Source organism: Gossypium raimondii, chromosome 13 (assembly GCF_025698545.1).
Source record: "Gossypium raimondii isolate GPD5lz chromosome 13, ASM2569854v1, whole genome shotgun sequence".
In the NCBI taxonomy this organism is placed as follows: domain Eukaryota; kingdom Viridiplantae; phylum Streptophyta; class Magnoliopsida; order Malvales; family Malvaceae; genus Gossypium; species Gossypium raimondii.
Window position 1 is genome coordinate 48,336,660 of NC_068577.1, and position 22,156 is coordinate 48,358,815.

Consider the following 22,156-nt stretch of genomic DNA (forward strand, 5'->3'; position numbering starts at 1 on the left):
AAATTATAACAATTAGATTCGTTAAGTTCTACTATCTTCAAAATCTAATGCCACAAACATATTACTACCATCGTGTTAAGAATAAAATTTCAAATTTTGAAAAGTATAAGGACTTCGAATGATTTAATTGGAAAATATAGACTAAATCTACAACTATATGCATAGTACACAATAGGTAATTGAGTTTAACCCAACGAATTCAACTGCTACTGCTTGGATGAGGACTACAATTTAAAAATTCAAAAAGTACATGGACTAAAATTGATAAAATAAATTATAAAGACTAAATTCACAACTTTTGCAAAGCACATGGACTAATTGCAGAATTTGACCTCTTATTTACATTATTTGATACAATAGTTATACACACCATATAAGGGTAAGGCTTAACAATCCCAATAACCTAGGACCACTAGCCATATCTAGGGGACTGACACCAACTTGACTACAGACTCCATGTATAAAAAAGCGTAAAAGTAAATCCAAAAACCCTTAAAAAGCTTCACCTTACACCATCATTTTCCTTATTATCTTTATTCTTTCTATCAATAAAAAGCATAAACTCAGTCGCCATTTTCAGAAGGTTGAATCCTCATATAATCCAAATATTTTTTTCCATAGATCTTGAGGGTGAAGAACTGTTTGAAGTATTCCTCCATTCCCACCCTTCTAAACAATGGAGGGTTTTCTGCATTTATAAGACTCAATGAAGGCCCTACCTCCGCCTCAAAGTTAGGACTCAAGTTGAAGGTAACTGTTATTCTTTCTCTCTCTTTATTGCAAATAACCTTGTGTTCAACGCTGTGATAAACCCCGTTGCTAAATATCTGCATTTAACATTTACACATTTCTTATATACATGCATACATAGGAATATGTGTTTTGTAATAGTAATGTGAAAAACTGGGTAGGGTGTTCTATTATTCATTAAATTATGGTAAGTTTTTGTTTTACTCATTTAATTAAAAAAAAGTTATAATTTAATCACAAATTATTTAAAAATTCACTTAAGTTACTGGACTATTAAAATTAATGTTATATGACTTTTTTTGTTTGTACTAATAAAAAACTATTATTTTCTTTTTCTTTCATGAAACAACTTTGACATTGGCGGTCATATTTGTTCTACTCATCGATGAGTATTGATCCATCATATCAATCGTCAAATCATTACTTGGAGTTCGTTAGAGGAATTAAAAAAAAAATAATCACCTAATAACCTAAATAAAACTTTCAAATAATTCAGCGATCAAATTGTAACTTTTTCTAGTTAAGTGATCAAAATAAAAACTTATTTATAATTTAGTGAATAATGGTAGAATTTACCAAAAAAAAAAAAAATCTTTGGACCTGGAAAATGTCTCCAACATTGACCACAAAAGCATCTGGGTTGACGTTGAAAGGGAACCAAAGGCCATTTTTTTTAACCTCAAGGCCATCCACTCCATTAAGTTGGTTTAGGATAGTGAGGACAGTCATATCAGAGTGTGGAATAAGACCCATCACCGACTCTGGTTGTGGACATGGAGGATAATATGCCATCCTCACCGCTTGCATCCCATCATCAATCAACTTCATCATCTCCTTTTCTTTAATTTTCAATGCTTTTCCCATGAAACCAATAAGTTTTGTGGCAAGCTTTTGGAGTTCCGATAAGTAACACTCCATCGTACTTCTGCATCATGATGATGATGACATCCATTAAATATTAAGTAAACATCACTTTATGAGAAGCTTAAAGCAAAGAGGGAAAGAACCTTAAAGAAGGAGGTAGTTGTGGGAAGAGATGAGGGCTGCGCCTATGGAGTGGGTTAGTGATAATATTGAAAGTGTCAACCCAATCATATTTGCCATCTGCTCTCATCCTCCTTCCATACCCTTCCAACTCTCCTTCCCTTATTTTGTATTTCAGTTTCTCTTCCAATGGCAGCCTATAAAATTCCTCCACCTCGTGCTTCAGTTTCTCCAGCAGTGATGAGCTAACCCCATGGTTCACCAACTGCACCGGTATCACCATATCCATTCATTAACTACACTCAATCATACATGCATACATATATAAAATTTAGTTTTGGAGAGTGAAGCAGAAAAACCTGAAAGATGCCCCAGTCTTGGCAAGTAGAGTGCAACTTGTGGAGCTCAAGGTTCTGGTGGTCATCTTCCAAAAGCAAACGAGACATGTCGATAGTTGGTGGCAAAGGAGTGGTGACAGACAAGGAAGGAGGTTGTTGGTTTATACGAACAAATGGTTGTGGGATTGTGAAATCCGGTGCTGCTAATTTAACAAGTTCCTGGACGCTAAATGTTGAAGGATCGAAGGCAGAGGTGCTAAAATCATCTTCCGTGTATGATGATGATGACCCCATAGCGTTAAGGAAGGAGTCAGCCTCTTCAATCTACAACATACAGCCTATTGTTGGAGATATTTAAAGGGGAAAACAAAGGTTACAGCTGTTTTCGTATGAGGTAAGAATACAGATAGGTATAAAAGAAGATATTGACATAGAAACATGATAATTTTAATAAAAAAAAAATGGAAATAGGGTATGACAATAGATTTTTTTTATAAATATTTTAGAAATGTAATTTATAAAAGTAAGTTGGTCGAAATTGAACAATTACTGATGAATCTTGAATCCCAATTGTTGAAAATTTATGAATGAAAACATAATCAATATGAGATCAACATAAGATTATAATACACAAAAGAGACGTTATTAAACTTGGTTTGACTCCTTAATTTTAGAAAAAACATTATGACTTATAACTTTACCAATAAAGCTACAAACCCCTCAAATATTTTGATAGAATTACAAGGCCTTACAAAAACATCATGTAGCTATTCCAACTCTCCTCTGCTTCTTAATTTTATAAGTGCTAAACCCTACTTTTTTGCTTATAAATAGGGGTGTTCATGTATCGAGTCAGTTTTAGGCCGGCTTAAATATGATATTAATACATTTTATACTTATCTAAGCCTGATCTAACAAAAAATATAGGCCTAAAATTTTATCCAAGTTCGTTCATATTTGTAAATTGTTAACCCAAACCATTTTAGGTTTACCCATATTATTGTTTAATTTTTAAATTTATTTATATTTTTTATTTGTTAATATTATATGTAAGGATGTTAACATTTTAAAAAAAGAACAGAAAATTATAACTCAACAACACTCGTACTTAGCAGTATTTCATACTAGTAGACCCGAAAACATCCAATAAAAAAATCTTCTTCATACACCTAAGATACTAGAACAAAACACACAACCTTAGACTAGTGTCACGGGGCTAGATCTTTCGTCTCACGATCCGTTCGGCCTTAGGCGATTCGTTCCCTCCAAACTCACCTAAGTCAGCCTTTACTCCCAAAAGTGAAGATTCCTTTAGAATTCCTCTAAGGCATCAATTTGTATAGCGGAAGCAATTGTGCCAAAAGAATCTACAAAATAACAACAGAAAGAACACACACAAAGTGTTTGAGTAAATGCTCAAAGAATTCTATTACTCTTAAGAATTCAACTTACAATGGATGAGATACAAATGAGGGGGAGGCTTTCTATTTATAGTTGAGCTCCCCCAAAACTGACGGTCAAGATCAAATTACGTCGACGAACGAGATTAGTCTATCCCTTGATTTTAGGGATTTACAAGATTACATCATATCAAATCAAATCTACAAGATATGATTCTCATATTTACTAAAAATAGCCTATGTTGCCATATGTTCATTATCGGACTAACCAGGCTTCAATCTGACAGGCTTCTCTAACAGTTCTTGGAATCAAGCCAGTTTTCGTGGGCTAAATAATCCCCATCTAATCAATAGACCTCTATGGGGCGCATCTTGTGCCATGGTCATAGGTTTTACACTTTGGCCCGTGACATTTTCCCTACCTATTCTCGCAATGCCCTCGTTGCGAATTCCGAATGAAATTGACTTGATTCGCCTTGGAACTCTCTTGTTGCCTTGGCTTCTTCCCGACTTGTCTTGCGATTCGGTTGTCCCTTCCTTCGAAACCTTTGCCTCGGCTTCTGTCGCCTCTTAACTTGAACCGTTGCACTAGTTGGTACATCTCGTTGGCAAGAAGTCTCTGCTCTAATTTGCCCCAATTTTGACTTGTTCTCATTGGAATTCCCTTGATTCTCACATCTTGGCTTCGTACTGCCCATAGTCCCTCGGCCTCATTGCTTAAGAACTTTGAAAGGGCCCCTACGACCTTGCCAAGCTAACAAGTCAAAATTCAAAACACTATCAGAGTGTTCACAATGTACCTTAATCGCAACATTTACTCGTTTCGACTGTTTTTGCATTGCTTCTTTCCCTTCGAAGTCCGATACACAACCCACCTTTCCCAAAGGTGGCGACTCCACAGTCGACTTCACAGGCTTCATATTTGTCTCATGCTCCACTAACTTTTTCGAACGACTTTCATAGCATTCCGTTCTATCGAGTTAATGTTTCTCCCATACGAAACATCTCGGCTAGTTGGATTGACGACAACACCTTGGTCCCAACCTTCATATCCCAATGCACCGACACAATAATTTTTTATAACAGACCGGTGACAATATGAATTTGATCGGTCCATGGATACAGAACTGCCTGAATCCTGTCAAGGAAATTTAAGCCAAGCACATAATTGTAATCATCTAAGTGGATTACCTCAAATTCTTCATTGCCTTTCCATTCGCCGATTTGTAGTTCCACATTTTGAACTACTCCCACATTGGGGCCTCCTCAAAATTTACCGTATTGATCTTCTTATTCGTTTTCCTAATCGAGAGACCAAGTTTCTTCGCAGCCTTTTCCCATATGAACAAGTCTGATGCTCTCGTATCAACAAGAGCATTCCGCTTTTGACCTGCAATGTTGATGTCCACAAACATCAACCCTTCTCCACCATCCCTGTTCCTAGGAAAGAGCACCATTGAATTGACCCTCGATGTCTTTTTCTCAACAGGTTTCGCTTCTTGCGGCTCATTTTTCTTTTTGATAGTCGAAATCATCAATTTCTTCAGACATTTTCGCGCTATGTGTGGTCCTTGACAAAGGAAGCATTCTATCCTCTTCCCCTTCTTCCTTGGGTTGTTGAATCCCTACTTCGCATATCATGATTTCCTATTGCCACTAGTGCTATCGGTACTGTTTCCATCATCGCTATGTCCCTCTTCATCTTTCTCATGGTTTTTCTCACCATTGCCCTTTTCATTGGGCTTAGATGACTCGAACTTGTCTTTTGTTGGACCAATCTCAACAAATGAATCTGTTTCAGCCATGGCTACAGTAAGTTCAATGATTCCTTGCCTACGCAACTCATGCTTTTCCCACGTCTTTAACCCATCCTCGAACCAATAAAATGTTTCTTTCTCGTCAAGTCGAAGATTTGAAGCATCAACTCGCTAAATGCCCTAACATACTCTTGAACAGTGCCCTGTTGCGTAAGACGATGCAACTTAACCCGAGCCTTCTTCTCAGCATACTGTGGGTAAAATTGCTTCTTCAACTCTCTTTGGAACTCCTTCTAAGTCCCAATTGCGTTCCCACCACGTTTCTCATTCGTGGACCTATAACGCCACCAGAAGAGAGCAACATCAGTAAAATAGATTGAAGTAGTGTTTACCTTAATGACATCATCCTCGATGCCCATCGCTTGGAAGTATTACTCCATTTCCCACAAGAAGTTGTCCACATCCCTTGCGGACCTTGCACCCTTGAACTCCTCCGGTTTGGGAACATCCATTACTTGTTGCTTCGGCCTCGAAGTCAATATCCCATTACTCAAAACAGCTTTGTAAATCGTGAGCTCCCCCTTAAGCTCTTTGATTTCCTTCTTCATGGCCAACACCATATCCTCGAGAGTATCACCCCACTCTGTCAGCTATTTTACAATGGAATTGACTAATCCATTCATCTTTTCCGTATTGGCTCTGAGAGAATCCAACACAAATTCACTGAGCTGCTCTTCCATTGAGTCAAACCCATCTGTGCGTCCTTCAACCAACTCAAGCGTCTCATTCATTTCCCCCATGGACTCCTTGAGATTACCCACTCGATTTTCTAAAGTTGTCAGTATGTCCCTCGAGCAACTTACTTTTCTGGCCCTCCTACGGGTCTCCATTGGCTCATTCTAATCAGCAACTTCTTTCGACATCCCAACAGTGCCTTCGCAACCAATAGCTTTGATACCATTTGTCACGAGGCTAAATCTTTCATCTCATGATCCGTACGGCCTTAGGTGATCCATTCGCTCCAAACTCGCCTAAGTCAGCTTTTACTCCAAAAAGTGGGGGTTACTTTAGAATTCCTCTAAGGCACCAATTTGTATAGCGGAAGTAATTGTGCCAAAAGAAGCTACAAAAGAACAACAGAAAGCCACAGAAAGAACACGCACAAATGAAGGGGAGGCTCTCTATTTATAGTTGAGCTCCCCCAAAACCGACTGTCAAGATCAAATTACATCGACGGACGAGATTAGTCTATTCCTTGATTTTAGGGAGTTACAAGATTATATCATATGAAATCAAATCTACAAGATATGATTTCCATATTTACTAAAAATAGCCTATGTTGCCATATCTTCATTTTCGGGCCAACCAGGTTTCACTCTGACAAGCTTCTCTAACAGTTCTTGGAATCGAGCCAGTTCTCGTGGCTAAATGATCTCCATCTAATCGGTAGACCTCCATGGGCCACATCATGTGCCATGGTCACGGGCTTTACACTTTGGCCCGTGACACTAGATTGAATTTTAATTTTTTTAATATTTACATTATAATATTATATATTATTATATATTTAATTTTTATGTGCTATAAATTACATAATATATATAAAATAACATAATATAATATATTATACTATAAACATAGAAAACAAGTTGGGCTAGGCTTGAGCCTTGAATGATTGAGCCCAAGCCTAACTCATAGTTTAAATGGACTTAATTTTTTTTGTCCAATTACATTTTTGAGCTTAATATTTTTACCTAGACTTTTTCGAATTTCAAGTATATCATCAAATTTTAACGAATAACTTAACTCATGAACAAATCTATTTATAGAGTACTTAATCATTAAGGCTTCTTTTCTATTAAAAGTAATTATTTCATTAATATATTTAATTGTCTAGCACCTTCCATTCAATAAAATCAAATCAGAGTTCAAATTAAATCTTACCAATTAAAATCTAGATGAATATCTAATAAACATAACATTTACATATTTAATTAAAAGTTTAAATAATATACTAGATTTATGGTGCGAATAATAAATTACATAACAAATATGTTTATTAAAATTCACATAAAAATTAATTGATGCTTTAGTTATAATGATAAAATTAATTGTTTAACATGTATGGTGTTTTGGGTTTAAATCTTGTTATGATCAAATTTTTATTGATTTATTATATAAAAATACAAACACTCTCATAAAAAGAGGATATTTTAATGATTTCATAATTAAGTTTATACTCGACTTATCCATTACACCAATTTAAAAAAAAGTTTTAAAATATTAATCCTAATAAATACATAGATGTGTTTTGTGATAAGTTCCCTCTTCCAAACCTCATCTCCCCATATTTTCTAGCCTCTAAATTTAGGGTGGGTTTGGATGGGCAATTGGGTGCAGTGCGGTGTGTTTAGCTTACTTTTTGTCTTACGCTACAGTACCGCTACAGTATCTAATCTCACCGCCACCGCTATTTTTACACTAACCACAGGTAAACGCACCGCCCATTCAAACTCACCCTGAGTCATCTCTTTCCTAGCAAGTCAGGCTGTTCCCCCAACTCTCTTCCCCTTTTCTTTCTTGCTCTTTTGCTCCTATCCTGTTCTCCATTCCTTCTTTTTTTTCCCTCAAATATGTTTGATCAAGGGTTGTACTATTTTGCCTAAATATGAAGGCACCTCTAAAATTAAGATTATTTTTAAAAAAATAGTATGCTAAAAAAATTTGAAAAAAAAATTAGACATATTTAAAAAAGTTTTAATATCATACATGTACGAGACGATTTAACTCGTCAACATATTTATTAATATATTTTTTATACAAATATTTAGAACTATTCATAATCTCTTATCAATTTTAAATAAGATAATAAACGTACTTCAACATGCTTAAACTTACATTATTTTGTACCGATAATTATATTAATATCAATTGAATTAAAATTTAGTCCGTATATATGGATAAAAAGTTTGACTTTGCGAGTGCATGATGTTAAAATTTTATGATAAATGATGGATTATTATGCTAAGAAAATTGGTAGCCATATGCAAGGTCATAATCATAGGCAACATAAACCTAAAATATATCATTTCATTGCGTCTTATTCAAGGCATGTATTTTTGCTCCACTTTAAACGTGCTTAATTATCTTTTTATTCAAAAGTTGTTACATTTTGATGTGACATTATTACTTTTTTAATGTTTAAAGGCCAATCACATTTTCAATTCTGACCATTCATTCCCCATATTAAAGATTATGATTAGAGTCATCTCTTTGGTCGCATGACCATCCATTTTATTTTTGGAAATGTTTTTTCGGATAAATAATTATTGGGTAATTAAATTTGTGTAAATTTTAAAGTGGAATGATTAAAATATAATTTTATAATTTATTTAAATTATATATATATATATATATAATTATTGTGTTTAGTTACTATCAATTTATACATAAATTATTGAAGATCCAGAAATTTTAAATAGTTTTTATTTGAAAATAATGAATACATGTAATTTATTAAATTTTAAATAAATTAATAAATTAGAGAAAGTTTAATTAATTTATATTTAAATAAGTTAATAAAATTATATATTTAAATAAGATAATTTATTAACTTTAAAAAATTAAAATTATTTATTTTATAGCTTTAAAGTTCACACAAAAAGATATATTGTATATTAGATTTTGAAAATTTTGATTAAAAAAGATTAAATATTGTTTTGGTTGAGATGGTAAGAGATGGAGCAAAAGTCATATATTTTGGTTTTGAATCCTTTATACGCATCTGTTTTAAAATTTTATATAAAAGATAAAAATACTTCAAAATAATATATTTGAAACATGTAGATTTACAATAAGGACACCCTAACTGTGATTTGAACTCAAACTATCTTTGGTAAAAGTGAACATCCGACCAATTGGTCACAACTTTAAGTTCTTTCCTTTTCATTTCTTACTGGTATGGTTGCGCGTTGAGTTGATTATTTATGTGTCAAACTATAGAGTAAATTTTGAAGGTTAAAATATGCTCAAAGCCTCTATACACTTAGCACATTTAGAATTTAGTCTCCTATTTTTATTTTTATGAATTTAGCCTCTCTATTTTTTGAAATTAAAATTAACATAGCAAGATTAAAAAAAACACGTTCAAATTTGTCATGATAAAATAATTTTTTGTAGTATTTTTTAATAAAATTTGACGTCAACATTGTGATTGAAATAATTAACAATATTAATTATTTAGACTAACTACATAAATTGGATTATATAAAGTATATGAGCCAAAACTAAAATTTGACCATTCTTTTATAATATATAAAAAAAAGTTGATACTCAAAAGAAATGTTTTTAAGACATTCAAATTATATACGACCACTTAATATTTTAATAAAAAGTTGATGGTATTCACTTTTTGCTCTAATCAATAACATTATAAAAATATAGAAATCAAATTGCATTAAAATTAAAGTATAAAGATTAAATTGTAAATTTAGATATAATAGAGGCCAAAATTAAAATTTAACAAAAAAGCACCATAACATGAGATAACACATGTCAACAGAGGAAAGGTCTCTTTTAGATATAGTTCATAAATCTCTTTGAATAAAATAAAAAATTTCGGCATCATTAATTAATTCACTTCTCTAAAAAAAAAAAAATAAACTTGTGAACGTGACAAGAAGCATTTTGTGAGGTAAAAATCATATTTGGTGGGCAAAAGCCAAATGATCTCCTTCCAAACATGTTAACACCAAATTTAGTCAAATTACATATATATATATATACACACACACTAAATTGACTCCCAAAATTAAAAAAAAAAAAAAGAAAAAGAAAAAAAAAGAAGTAAATATTCCTTAAGGAGTACAAATGAACTCTCTATTAAGGCTAGCTTCTACCTGAACTATTTGTCAAGCTGAAATAGCTTACTTGGTCAGTGGTTCCACATATGTTACCTATCGTTGCCTAGACACGAAGAACTCATAATCGGGGTGTCTGTTTACTGATGTCCGATTTCCCTTGATGACAACCGCCCTTGCCATAAGTGATGCAGTCTCCTCCAGTGTCCTTGATCGCTCCTTCAGTATTCTAGAAGGGCTAAGGCCCAGGTTTTCATACGTAATGTTCGTTGTAGCGTGTCTCGGTCGGAACCAGCATTCCCCCTGTTCCAAGTGATGTGCATTTACATCATAGCATCCTCAGATATTAGCAAAGTAAATAACAGTACATAATAGCATTGAGTAATTTAATTATGGGTACCTGAGCATTGTAGCTCTTTAGACCCACAACAGGAGAGACAATACATGCATCCACGGTACTAGCATAATCAAACTTGGAACTTCTACGAACGAAATGGCTGAGTGAATGGTAAGTCAGAAATGCGGCACGAAAATTTCCGTCTGGAATTCTATAAATAGGATACCATGCAACAGAATACCTGTAATAAAGAAGTAACCCAACATTAAAACGAGTCTTGGTCTATTTCATATAAAACCGAAACATTTTTTCTTCACTAACCAAGATCGAGGATGCAAATCAAGCATGTTTATGGAGTTGAGATGAACTGGATCCCCATACATTTTGCATCGAGGAGATACATCATCATTAACCAGTTGTTGTATCCTGTAACAAACGGAACCAGGGTTATGTTTATATGTCAACTTTGATGAGTATCAAAGACATATCAGAGATTTGGTACTTACGTTTCGTATAATGCTCGTCTTTGATGAGGCTGTTCAGATTCAAAATATTCAAAAACTAGTTCCATGTCAACAGATTTCGTATCATTTACTTGCGACTGATCGTTTGGATCCGTATCACAAGCCTCTGAACCTCTAGGGGTGGAATAAGTTTTAGTGTTCCTAAAGAGTTGAACTGCTGACAAGAAAGGCACAAAGTAGGCACGGAATTCGACCTGATCGATGCCCAAACGCTTTGGGTTTTCGTAATCTTCTGCCTTTATTTCTAATCCATAACTTCCATGTTTCTCATACCATGGCCATAAACATCCCAATGGGATGTTTGGTGTCTCATGTCTGCATAATAGAGCAGTAGGAACCTTGTCTAGTAAGCAATGTTGACACCTTACTGAACTGTATGAATGGCAAATGACTGGAGAACAAAAGTGAAGAAGCCTTTCAAACTCAGCAATGGGGCCACCACTAGTCATCTGAACAGCTTCAGATGCCATTTGTGCCTTATAGCCATCATTCAATGCCTTTGCTATCTTGTTTAAATCATTTGCACCTGCTGATAAATTTTCTTCTTTAGTTTTATTCCTAATGCTGCTATTCATTCTTCCAACATTCATTGAAGGAGAAAGATTCTTAGAACATGAAGCAAATTTCTCTTCAAAGCTATTATTCTTACTAGTTCTGTCTTCTACATCTGGTCCCAGTCCATTACCATGTTCGAATGATGAATTGGCAGATCGAGAAGATGTAAATCCACAATCCTTTATCCCAATAGGTATCCATTTCCAGAGAACAGACCCCAAGTTATGACTCTGCTTGCCATTTTCAGCAACAGAACTTTTTTCTGTTCGAGCAACACCATTCACCATCAGATGAGGGAGGTAAACCGGAGTTTCCGCCTCAACTAAAGTTGACTGGTCTGAAGGGACATGCGAGTTTTTCTCTATGCTGTCTTGAATATTGAAACCAGAAGCAGCATCACAGACATTTTCACATGGTTCCATGCTGCTTAGACCAACTTCAAAGTCACTAACTGATTCGGATTTCAGGGAATCAACCCTTGCATAACCAGGCTGAGAACTAGACCTTGAATGATTTTTAATTACTCCATTGTCATCCATCAAAGACAAGTCATCAAATATTCCACCTTTTGGGATGCTAGTCTTTGCATAAGCATTTAAGTTTACCTTGTTGGGAAGAGACTCTTTCCTGGAATAAATGCCGCTTTCTTGTTTCGGAGAAGGACTAACTTTTCTCTTCAGCTTCTTAGGAACCTTGTTCTTTAGCTTCCTTTTGTCATTGGTAATAGGTAAGGTTGTTAGACTGGAAGCATTATTACAATTTCTTTTCTGCAATGGAGCATCCTTTAGAGCGACGTCAAACTGTGAGCAGACGGGGCTTGTTTTCTTCAACTCGGTGTTGCATTTCTCTACACTGTTCTTTTGAACCCTTTGCCAAACAGAATAACCGTTCTCGACTCCTGTTCGAGTGTGCAAGTTCCATGTGCTTCCAAGTTTCCCAGGAACAGATTTAAACTGCTTATCCTTCTTGCTTGGTGCAACCTTTCGGCCATCAAAGCTTTTCCGAGCCATACCATGCTTGGTTTCCTCAGTATAATCACAAGTTCTTGAAATGCTACACGATGAGTTTTCTCGATACAAAGACCCCTTGTTGGTACTTGAACCTGATACCTCTAATTGACTGATTTCATGATTGTAGTCATTAAATGGATTGACAATATGACCACCACTTATCCCTTCTTCGCTGTTTGAACCAACAGAAATTGAGTCCAACACTAGAGAATCATGCATGTCTGAGAAAACCTTGTGATGTGAAGGATGTCTCCTCTTTATATCTCCTTGACACCTAGAAAGCTGCTGATCCTCGCTACCGATTTCGGAGCTATCCGTATGATGCTCCCCTGAAAACTTGTGAGCTTGAGAAGGTGCAATAGACTCTGATGTTTCGACTTCATCAATGTCACCTCTGCATATATTTTGTGACTGAGAACTTGTAACAACACCACTGCTACTCTCTGCATAATGATCAATTATAGTAAGCAAACCGTTAGATGGTGAAACTTGTAGCGAAGTTGAATTAATAATGTCATTGTTAGTTACCACAGATCTCAGATGTTGAACTTCCAGAGGTGTACTCCGCACAAACCTCTGATTCCATGGAGTCAACATCGCACAAATGTTTCTTTTTATGCTTCCCTTTCTTTCTTCCCTTCTTTTGCGAATTTCTCTTGGCAGACTTGTCTTCCTTGGGACAATCAATGAACATAGTAGCATTGGATCCTTTGGACGTAACGGCAGAGGAATCATTGGAACTATGAGGGGAAGAAGTGTAGGACAATTGAGTAGTGTTATTGGGAAGGGGCTTGTTTCGAAATTGTTGTTGCACATTGGAACCAGGCAAGCTTCTGGTTCTAAAAGGCATGGCAGCATAAGGAATGTGATCAGGTTGAGGCCCTTTTTGAGTGTCGCGACCATCAAGCTTGAAGGAATTAATGGAGGGAGAGGAGAGGAGATGGAGGCCATTCATGTTCACCTGAGTTCCAGTTCCGAAACGGTTAGTGTGATCAAAATATTGCAAGGGTAATGCAACAATTCTCCACTGCCCATCAGACTCAAGTGTTGGGAATGTCAATATGGCACACCTAAAAAAGATTAACAACAAATAAACCCAGTCAATAACCCACACCAACTATGTAAAACCAGCTAAATAAGCAACTCAAGCACACATAAAAAATGGCCTCTCTTGATTAGATGGGACCATTTCAATTTTAGCCCCTCCTAATAATTAATTATTCAATCTAAGTCTTCTTAACAAAAAGTCATAGCTTCGCCCATACAAATGTTATCTAAAGTAGAAAACATTTTCTATGTTTGAGAGTAAGAATTAAGGTGAAACGATTAAATATTTTCTACACACAAAAAAGAAGAAGATAAAATTATATTTTTGTGCTCCAAAAAGTTAAATAATAATTTTAAGGCTTGGTCCCTATATTTGGTGAATCAGTTTTAACGGAAGGAAATGTAAGTACATTGGATTACCTCTGATCAATGTTCCTAAAATTGAAAGAAGAAATTCTGGAATCCTGAATAAGATTAAAATTAATTAAAGCTATTTTTCATAATGTAAAAGAGTAATTTTAATTGAAAGTAATGAAATAGGAAATTAAAGATAAATAACCTGGGGTGATCTTCTATAACCATTGAGCTGCAAACTATTACCCTTCCCCACTTCTGTCACTTTCTGATTATTATTATGAAGATGGTTTCCTCGAACGCCACAAGACATTTTTTATTGTATCTATCCAAAATTAAATACCATACACACATATAAATATAATATATATAATTTTAAAAAATTAAACATGTTATATAGTACAAAACATAAAAAAGAAAAAGAAAATGAGATTGAATTAAACTCACCAGAAATCATGCAATCATCTGAAGGAACGAAATTGGGAAATTGAGAAAGAAAAGAAAAGAAAAAAGAACAAGGAAATTGCAATTAATAATAAAAGTTTGAAAAAGGAGTGAGAAGTGAGAATTCTAAAACAATAAATTAAATTAAAAATAAAAGGAGATTCCCAATTTTTTCCCGACAATCTATGAGGAAACAATCTAATGATAAGGGGTAAGAAAATAAAGGGATGTTCCCCAAATATAGGTTTTGAGGTTCAGAATCAGAATCAATTAGCTAAAAAAACAAAAGTATATAACTAAAATTGTCTTCCAATTTTCCACTTTTTTTAAATATAGAAAATCAAATTAAGAAATTAATTATTGGAAAACTAAAGAATTAGATACAACGAAAGGGAGCGACACAAACCATGAATATAGATAGAGCTTTGAAATTTTTTCAGGTTAGGTTGTCTCAGGCTTGACTCTCACTTCTCTGTTGGACTAAGTTTTTCAGTTCAGCTTTATTTATTTTTTCAATGATAATTTTGGGGCTTTGCAAGGTTCCCAAGGTAATAAATAATATTAATTACAAGTTTACCCGGGCTCATACTTCATTTTACTCCTCTTCTTCTTTTTTTTAATAATAACATTACATTAAAAATATTAAAGGCGGATACTTTGAACATAATATTATTCAAAATAGACAATTACGAATCTAAAAAATTAATTTTCAATAAAACGAATATTGTAAAATAAGAAAAGTATATATGTATTGAAAAAATCAATTTTAAAGCATATCATGTAAAGTAAATAATATAATAAACATTGATTTAAATGAGAAAACAAGAATGATAATAGGGTAAACTTCTAAAATAGTCACTTTTGTTTGGCTCTAGTTACATTTTAGTCACTTATGTTTGAAATGTTACGTTTTAGTCACTTATGTTATCACGTTGTAACACTTTAGTCACTGAGCCGTTAGTTTCTGTTAACGGTGTAACAGTAAACTGGTGTGGCACGTTAAATCATCATTTCAAACAAAAATTCTAGGTTAATTTATACAATCGGTCCCCATATTTTTTCGTTTGGAGCAATTTAATTTTTTCTTTTATGTTTTTTTAACTTTCTTTCTTTTCCATTCTCTTATGCTTCTCCCTTTGTTTTCCTCCCTTCTCCATTTCTTTCAACGTAATTTTTCTATGTTTTTATTTTTTTGAACAATTTAATTTTTTTCGAGTGAGGCGAGCTTGTGGACTAGTTACAAATGGAAAGCATAGAAAAACTATGTTAAAAGAAATGAACAATTTAAATTGTTGAAAATGAAAAAATATAGGGACCAATTGTAGAATTTAACCTAAAATTTTCATTTGAAATGATGATTTAATGTGCCACATCAACTTACCGTTACACCATTGTCGACAATTAACTACTCAGTGACTAAAATGTTACAACACGATAACGTAAGTGACTAAAACGTAACATTTCAAACATAAGTGACTAAAATGTAACCTAAGGCAAACAAAAGTGACTATTTTGATAGTTTACCCATGATAATATTACTCAATCTATCTAATTTTGGTAAAGAGTTCGATATCCTTAATTAAGGTCTAAGACTCAAGTCTTGTGAATATATAAAACAATACTGAAAAGCCTTACCTCTTGTTTAGGAGTTCGATACCACTCGATTTTGTATTTAGTCGGAACTCATTGTAACTATGAGATACCAAAAGCATTGGCAATAAATAATTATAAAAAGGTGCTTCAAACATATACCCAATATCATTAGCAAAGATATTATGAAGCTAACTATACCTGATATAGTGCAGAGGTTTCTTTATGAAGTCCTCGCAAAACCACCCCAAAAGATTAAAGAGTTAATAAAGGAAAGCAGCGCAGCTTGAAGTGATTGAATCATTCCAACTCTAACCAAAGAAATTCTCTGTTGGGTTCATTAATGCATTGTAGAATCCGATAAATGTGAGTAGCAGCAACATATGATCTATCTACAGCAAGAAATTCATGAACACTACCATTCACCTCAATCCAACTACACCCAGGTCTTTTCCTTATCTTCTTATTTCTCATCTTCTTCCTAATCTTCAAACCATCTTCATGCCTACTTGAACTACAATACATATGTGACACAAGTGCATACACCCCATCATCATCTGGTTCTAGTTTCATAAGCTTCTCTCCAGCCATCTCTGCTAAATCCAATTCCCCATGGATTAAACAAGCACAAAGGAATGACCTCCAAATAGCAACATCTGGCGACATTGGCATTTGTTTAATTAATATTTTTGCTTCTTCCAATAGCCCAGCTCGGCCAAGAAGGTCCACTACACATCCATAATGCTCAATCATGGGCTTTAAACCATAGCATTGAACCATATTCCTAAACAACTCCTGCCCCTCAACGAACAATCCTTCATGGCTACAAGCTGATAGAGCAGACAAAAAGGTCACCTCATTTGGTGCAACGCCTGATTCTAACATGTCAGAAAGTAGCTGCAAAGCTTGTTTTCCTTTCCCATGAAATGCACATCCAGTTATCATTATAGTCCAAGAAAACACATCTCTTTCCACCATTTCATTAAAAATCATCACTGAAACATCATGGTATCCGCATTTTGAATACATATTCATCAAAGCATTGTTCAAAACAATATTCTTTTCGCCCAAATTCACTTTCTTAACGTAACCATGAACACTCCCACCAAAATAAAGACCCCCATTATCAGCACAGCCAGCAAGAACCGCTACAATGGTAACAATTGTAGGATTAACTTCCCCTTGACTTCTCATTTCCTTAAAAAGCTTCATTCCAACCAACGGTTCCTTCCCTTTTACATACCCAGATATCAAAGCCGACCAAGAAACTGCATTTCTCACAGGCATTTTATCAAATACCCGGTGAGAAGCCTCCAAATCGTTGCATAAAATAAAACCATTCAACAAACTGTTCCAAGAAGCAACATCTCTAACCAACATCCAATCAAACACTAGTTCAGCCACCATAGTTTCACCATTTCTACTATACATATCAATAAGAGCATTGCAAACAATTTGATTCCTAAAACCCAAGTTATATTTCAAAACAAGTCCATGAATTAACATTCCACTAATCAAATCTCTGTTTTTACCACAAGCTGACAAGGCAGCGACGACAGAATAACTGTCGGGTCTTAAACCGGCACGTATTAACTGCGAAAAGGCTAAGACAGATTTGAAGGGATTTTTGTGTCGTGAGAGAAGGGTAATGAGACAAGTCCATGAAACTATGTCTGGGTTGTGGATTTGGTTGAAGACTTTGGTTGCATCATTTGGATAGTTGAGATTGGCGTAGGTGGTGAGTATTTTGCAGGACAAGGCTTGGTTATGGTGTTGCAGTAGCCCCAAAGTTGTTGCCTGGGCATGGATTTTCTTCAGCTTTTTAAGATTTGGATATTTTCCTAGGACCGAAAGCAGCAACTTCTTGCGGTCCATTTATTATAATAATTTGTTTATTTTTTGTCTGATCTCATTCTAAAATGAACTCCTGCAGTCAATGCTTTACGGGGTAAAATGGAGTGAAAGATAAGGAATTACAAAATGATGAAAACGATGAACGAAAGTGGCAAAAGTGCCAAAAAGTTCTCTCACCTAGAACTGTCCATGGGCCGGGAGGCCCGGCCCGGCCCGACGGCCCGCCCAAAATATGGGAGGGTTCGGGTAAAAATATAGGCCCGAAATATGGGCTTAGGCAAAAAAATGAGGCCCGTTTAAAAAATGGGCCGGGCTCGGGTTCAACTTTTTGGCCCGGGCCCAGCCCGGCCCGGCCCGAATATAATAAATATATTTTTTATTTTTATTTTTAAATTTTAAAATACTTTAAAAATATTTTTTTTATTTTTTTATTTTTAAATTATTTTTTTTGTGTTTATTAAAAGTCAGACCGGGTCGGGCCGGGCTCGGGCTAACTCTTTTTTTCCGGGCCGGGCCTGGGCAAAATTTCAGGCTCATATTTCGGGCCGGGCCAGGCCCGGGCCTAAGAGTCGGGCCGAATTTTTTTTTTGGGTCCGGCCTGAACCCGGCCCGGCCCATGGATAGGTCTACTCTCACATGTTGTGAAAGGATTATATATATACTGTTTTAATAATAGAAATTATAACGCTAGTAATTAATATTAATAATGTAATTAATTATTACTTATAATTGCATTAATGATTAAGAAATGATAATGAAAAGTTTTGTTGGTGATGGTTAATAGTGAAGAAGAATTCACTACATTCTTAAAAGGAGAAAAAATCACTCAATGTTACATGAACAGGCTAAGTCTTAACTATCTTTATATCTGATCTGTCAAGTTAAACTCTTCGGAACATCTCAAAAGTGAAGATATCCCAAGAACCTTATGAGGTTACTTCTTCTTCTACTTTGGTGAAGTGGTACCACGTGAAACATCTTTCACAGAACGTCTCTTAAAATGCAAGATGATGGTTGTTCTTGGATGAGAGTTGTTCCTGAATAATGATTATTTTGACTTGTTCCAAACGTGAGTTATTCTCGACATAGTTGGTCTCAATGTAGATGTTGTTTCGAATAAGAGTAATTCTATGGCGATGCTTTTTTTGTTGAAGCTTATTTTGAATAATGATTATTTCGAAAAAACACAATTGTTCTAAATACAAGTTGTTTCGAACAATGGTTGTTCTAAATATAGTTATTCTCAAAACGTCATTATTCTAAACAAAAATTGTTTCGAACTTTAGTTGTTCTCGCCAGGAGTTATTCTCAAATAACCCTATTATTATTTTTAAACAACTATTCTAAACAAAAATTATTGCTTCTGAAAAGATAGGTAGTACAATTTCCTGAATTATAATATCTTTATCTCAAGAAAAAGATAAAAAAGCTAATAACCAAAAGTGGGTATCTACATTCTTATAATAAATAAATTTTTACCTAATTAGCAACAAAAACCACCATAACAATAAAAGTTGTTTTATTTCTTCGACCAACATAACAGAGGAATGCATGGGAATAGGACAAGGAGACGCAACAAATCAAGGCTAAAACCTTGCTTACTGAACCTAATTAAGGATACATATCTTTTATTCTTTGGTGTAATAAGGCTTTGTTTGCCTTGATATTATGTTCTAAATAGCACCAACAACCAACAATACATATAGCTTACTCTAAAAATGAAAAACATGTATATTGAACCCCAAATAATTTATACCAATCCAAGTCTCTTCTTGAGCTCCATCACATACTCATAAATCTGGAGCGGATGAGGGAGTGCCTCCGACACGCTTCTATAATTTTCTTTACACCTTTTGGCCCATGCAACAAGCTTGGGGCACCCTGCCTCTATGCTGAAATTCCCACATGTCTCGTAACTGTAAAACCAAGTGGTGAAAGGTACAAGTGCAACATCCACTACCCCAATGTTTTGTCCCCCAAAATAGAGCTTGTCTCCCAGCTCTCTTTCCAAGGTCTTCAAGCATTGCATTAACTCTTCCTTTGCTTCCTCTTGGTCTTCTTTTCCCATCCATACTCTTCTCCCAATGCCATATATCTATAGTATTCAACATTTATGTTTAAACATTTGAAATCAATTAAGAAAGTATATGCTTTAAGGTGTGTCACTTGTTTAATGATGGGTGTATTGTTTTTGGAATGTTTATGTTTGGTTTTAGCTTTGAGTTTTTGTTTTCTACTTTAATGAGAGTTCAGACGGGTTTACAGAATTTTGGCAAGAGCACCTAGGACCATCAAGATCAAAATGATAAAATATTTTCTTGGTAGACCTAGGCACTCCGTCAAAATTTCGTGAACCCCTCTAAGCTCTCTTCGGAGTAAGGAGACAAAAACCAGAAGCTAAAACTGAGCATAAGCACCCGGAGAACAATACATTCATCGTTGAGGGAATGAGACACTCTAAAATAGATACTCGCTCTCAACAAAGCCAAATATAAAATGATTACTATAATATGCGGGTCTTTTACAAAAATATTACAAAAAAATAAAAAAATACCAAAATAATATTAAATTTTTTTATTTACCAAAATAATACAAAAAAAAAACTTGACAGCCTAGTGGAGGGCCTACCACAGGCGGCACCAGACTGGTGGAGGGCCTGCCAAAGGCGGCACCGGATTGAAATGTAATGATCTAAAGTATTCAAGGACCTGATATGCAAATTTACCATTTTAAGCAAAGAAAGTGAAACGTGCTGCCTTGTGGCGGCACTAAACTTTAAACGTGGCTAATTGCCTTCTAAGCCCTCTTTATTTATTATTTTCTTTTTATTCCCCTTCAACTCACAACATTATGTTTAAACAAGCCCTCAACCTATTTTTGTAGTTAAATAAGCTCTTAATCTATGATTTTTACTCATAAAAGCCATTTATTTTATTATTAAAGTAAATATATTTTGAATTTCAAGCTCTTATCTTAATTTTTGTTGATGCAATAAAAATTATATACACGTTAACATCAACATAAAATCTAAAAACTAATCAAAAATTTCAAAAGAGTAGTTAAGAATATAATGTATTTAAGCACTCTCAAGAAAATTTAAAATTTTTATTTAATAAATTATTCTCATCAAATTCACATAAACATAAAATGCGAATTAGTTTATACTTTTTTAAATAGCTTTACTTTATGTAAAATATATTTACTTTAATAATAAAACAAAGAGCTTTTATGAGTAAAAATCATAGATTAAGAGCTTATTTAACTACAAAAATAGGTTGAGGGCTTGTTTAAATATAATGTAGTGAGTTGAAGGGGAATAAAAAGAAAATAATAAATAAGGAGGGCTTAGAAGGCAATTAGCCACGTTTAAAGTTTAGTAGGCGGCACCATTTCACTTTCTTTGCTAAAAGTGGTAAATTTCATATCAGGTCCTTAAATACTTTAGATCATTACATTTCAGTCCGGTGCCTCCTGCGGCAGGCCCTCCACCAGGCTATCATGTTTCTTTTTTTGTATTATTTTAGTAAATAAAAAATAATAATATTATTTTGATATTATTTTATTTTTTTGTAATATTTTTATAAAACACCCATAATATGCACTGACAATAACATAAAATAAAAAACTTGACAAACAACAAACACTCACCTTTTTATCAATATAGTCGGCCCAAAACAAGGCTTGTGAACGTTGGTAAGGATCAGAAGGAAGCAAAGGGGATTTGTGATTCCAAACTTGGTCGATGTATTGGAGGATGATGAGGGATTCAGAGATGGGTTTTCCATTATGAATGAGAACAGGAATTTTTTTGTGGATTGGGTTCATTTCAAGGAGTAGAGGGCTCTTGTTAAACAAATCCTCTTGCTTGCACTTATATTTGATCCCTTTCTCACCCAAGGCTATTTTAACTCGCATTGCAAAAGAGCTTGGCCAAAAATCAAGTAGAACCACTTCATCTTCCATTTCAAATATGTTGAAAAATATATAAGTTTCTTCTAAATTCAATCAAATATGATTACTGGTGATGGTGGTGATGTTCGGCTATTTATACTCCTATGTCTTCTCCAACTTTTGTTTTTCTCACTATAATAGAAAATAAAGCTAATAAAAATGGTATCAAACCCATTTCACACTGAGAGTTTCACTTTAACAGGTCCTTTGTCTTATGCCATAAAGGGAAGTTGCCAGGAACATGCAGAAAGCAAAGCCAAGTAGAAATTTTGTCCTTTGAAAAGGTTTTAGTTTGGGAAACACAAATGTTAAATAAATGAAGAATTCTATTATGTAAAAGGTTAAATTTTGTTATTACTCCTTATGCTTTATGAAAGTTATGAATTTAGTCCCTGCATTTTA

At 34.4% G+C, this 22,156-nt stretch overlaps 4 protein-coding genes across 7 annotated transcripts; all 4 read right to left on the bottom strand.

Annotated features, from left to right (window-relative positions):
* Positions 1-318: 318 nt before the first annotated feature.
* LOC105782874 (codeine O-demethylase) lies at positions 319-2,435 on the bottom strand. Its single transcript, XM_012607938.2, has 4 exons — positions 2,094-2,435; positions 1,758-1,999; positions 1,351-1,675; positions 319-827 (listed from the first exon to the last, which is right to left on the bottom strand). Exons 1-4 carry the CDS (start codon positions 2,364-2,366, stop codon positions 564-566), a joined length of 1,104 nt encoding a protein of 367 aa, XP_012463392.1. The 5' UTR covers positions 2,367-2,435; the 3' UTR covers positions 319-563.
* A 7,549-nt stretch (positions 2,436-9,984) lies between these two features.
* LOC105782871 (uncharacterized) lies at positions 9,985-15,133 on the bottom strand. 4 transcript variants are annotated; one of them, XM_012607928.2, is made up of 9 exons: positions 14,766-15,133; positions 14,363-14,380; positions 14,121-14,240; positions 13,982-14,025; positions 13,043-13,584; positions 10,932-12,957; positions 10,747-10,851; positions 10,489-10,666; positions 9,985-10,391 (listed from the first exon to the last, which is right to left on the bottom strand). In XM_012607928.2, the coding sequence occupies exons 3-9, from the start codon at positions 14,226-14,228 to the stop codon at positions 10,185-10,187; spliced, it is 3,210 nt and encodes a 1,069-aa protein (XP_012463382.1). In that variant the 5' UTR covers positions 14,229-14,240; positions 14,363-14,380; positions 14,766-15,133; the 3' UTR covers positions 9,985-10,184. The 4 variants fall into 4 exon arrangements, with proteins under 4 accessions (XP_012463382.1, XP_012463381.1, XP_012463380.1 ...); XM_012607927.2 differs by lacking the exon at positions 14,363-14,380; XM_012607926.2 differs by lacking the exon at positions 14,766-15,133 and having other exon boundaries at positions 14,363-14,518.
* An 869-nt stretch (positions 15,134-16,002) lies between these two features.
* Positions 16,003-17,933, bottom strand: LOC105782873 (pentatricopeptide repeat-containing protein At2g13600). Its single transcript, XM_012607935.2, has 2 exons — positions 16,151-17,933; positions 16,003-16,051 (listed from the first exon to the last, which is right to left on the bottom strand). The coding sequence occupies exon 1, from the start codon at positions 17,822-17,824 to the stop codon at positions 16,250-16,252; it is 1,575 nt and encodes a 524-aa protein (XP_012463389.1). The 5' UTR covers positions 17,825-17,933; the 3' UTR covers positions 16,003-16,051; positions 16,151-16,249.
* A 1,372-nt stretch (positions 17,934-19,305) lies between these two features.
* LOC105782875 (probable glutathione S-transferase parA) lies at positions 19,306-21,881 on the bottom strand. The gene is made up of 2 exons (XM_012607939.2): positions 21,452-21,881; positions 19,306-19,898 (listed from the first exon to the last, which is right to left on the bottom strand). The coding sequence occupies exons 1-2, from the start codon at positions 21,764-21,766 to the stop codon at positions 19,554-19,556; spliced, it is 660 nt and encodes a 219-aa protein (XP_012463393.1). The 5' UTR covers positions 21,767-21,881; the 3' UTR covers positions 19,306-19,553.
* Positions 21,882-22,156: the final 275 nt, after the last annotated feature.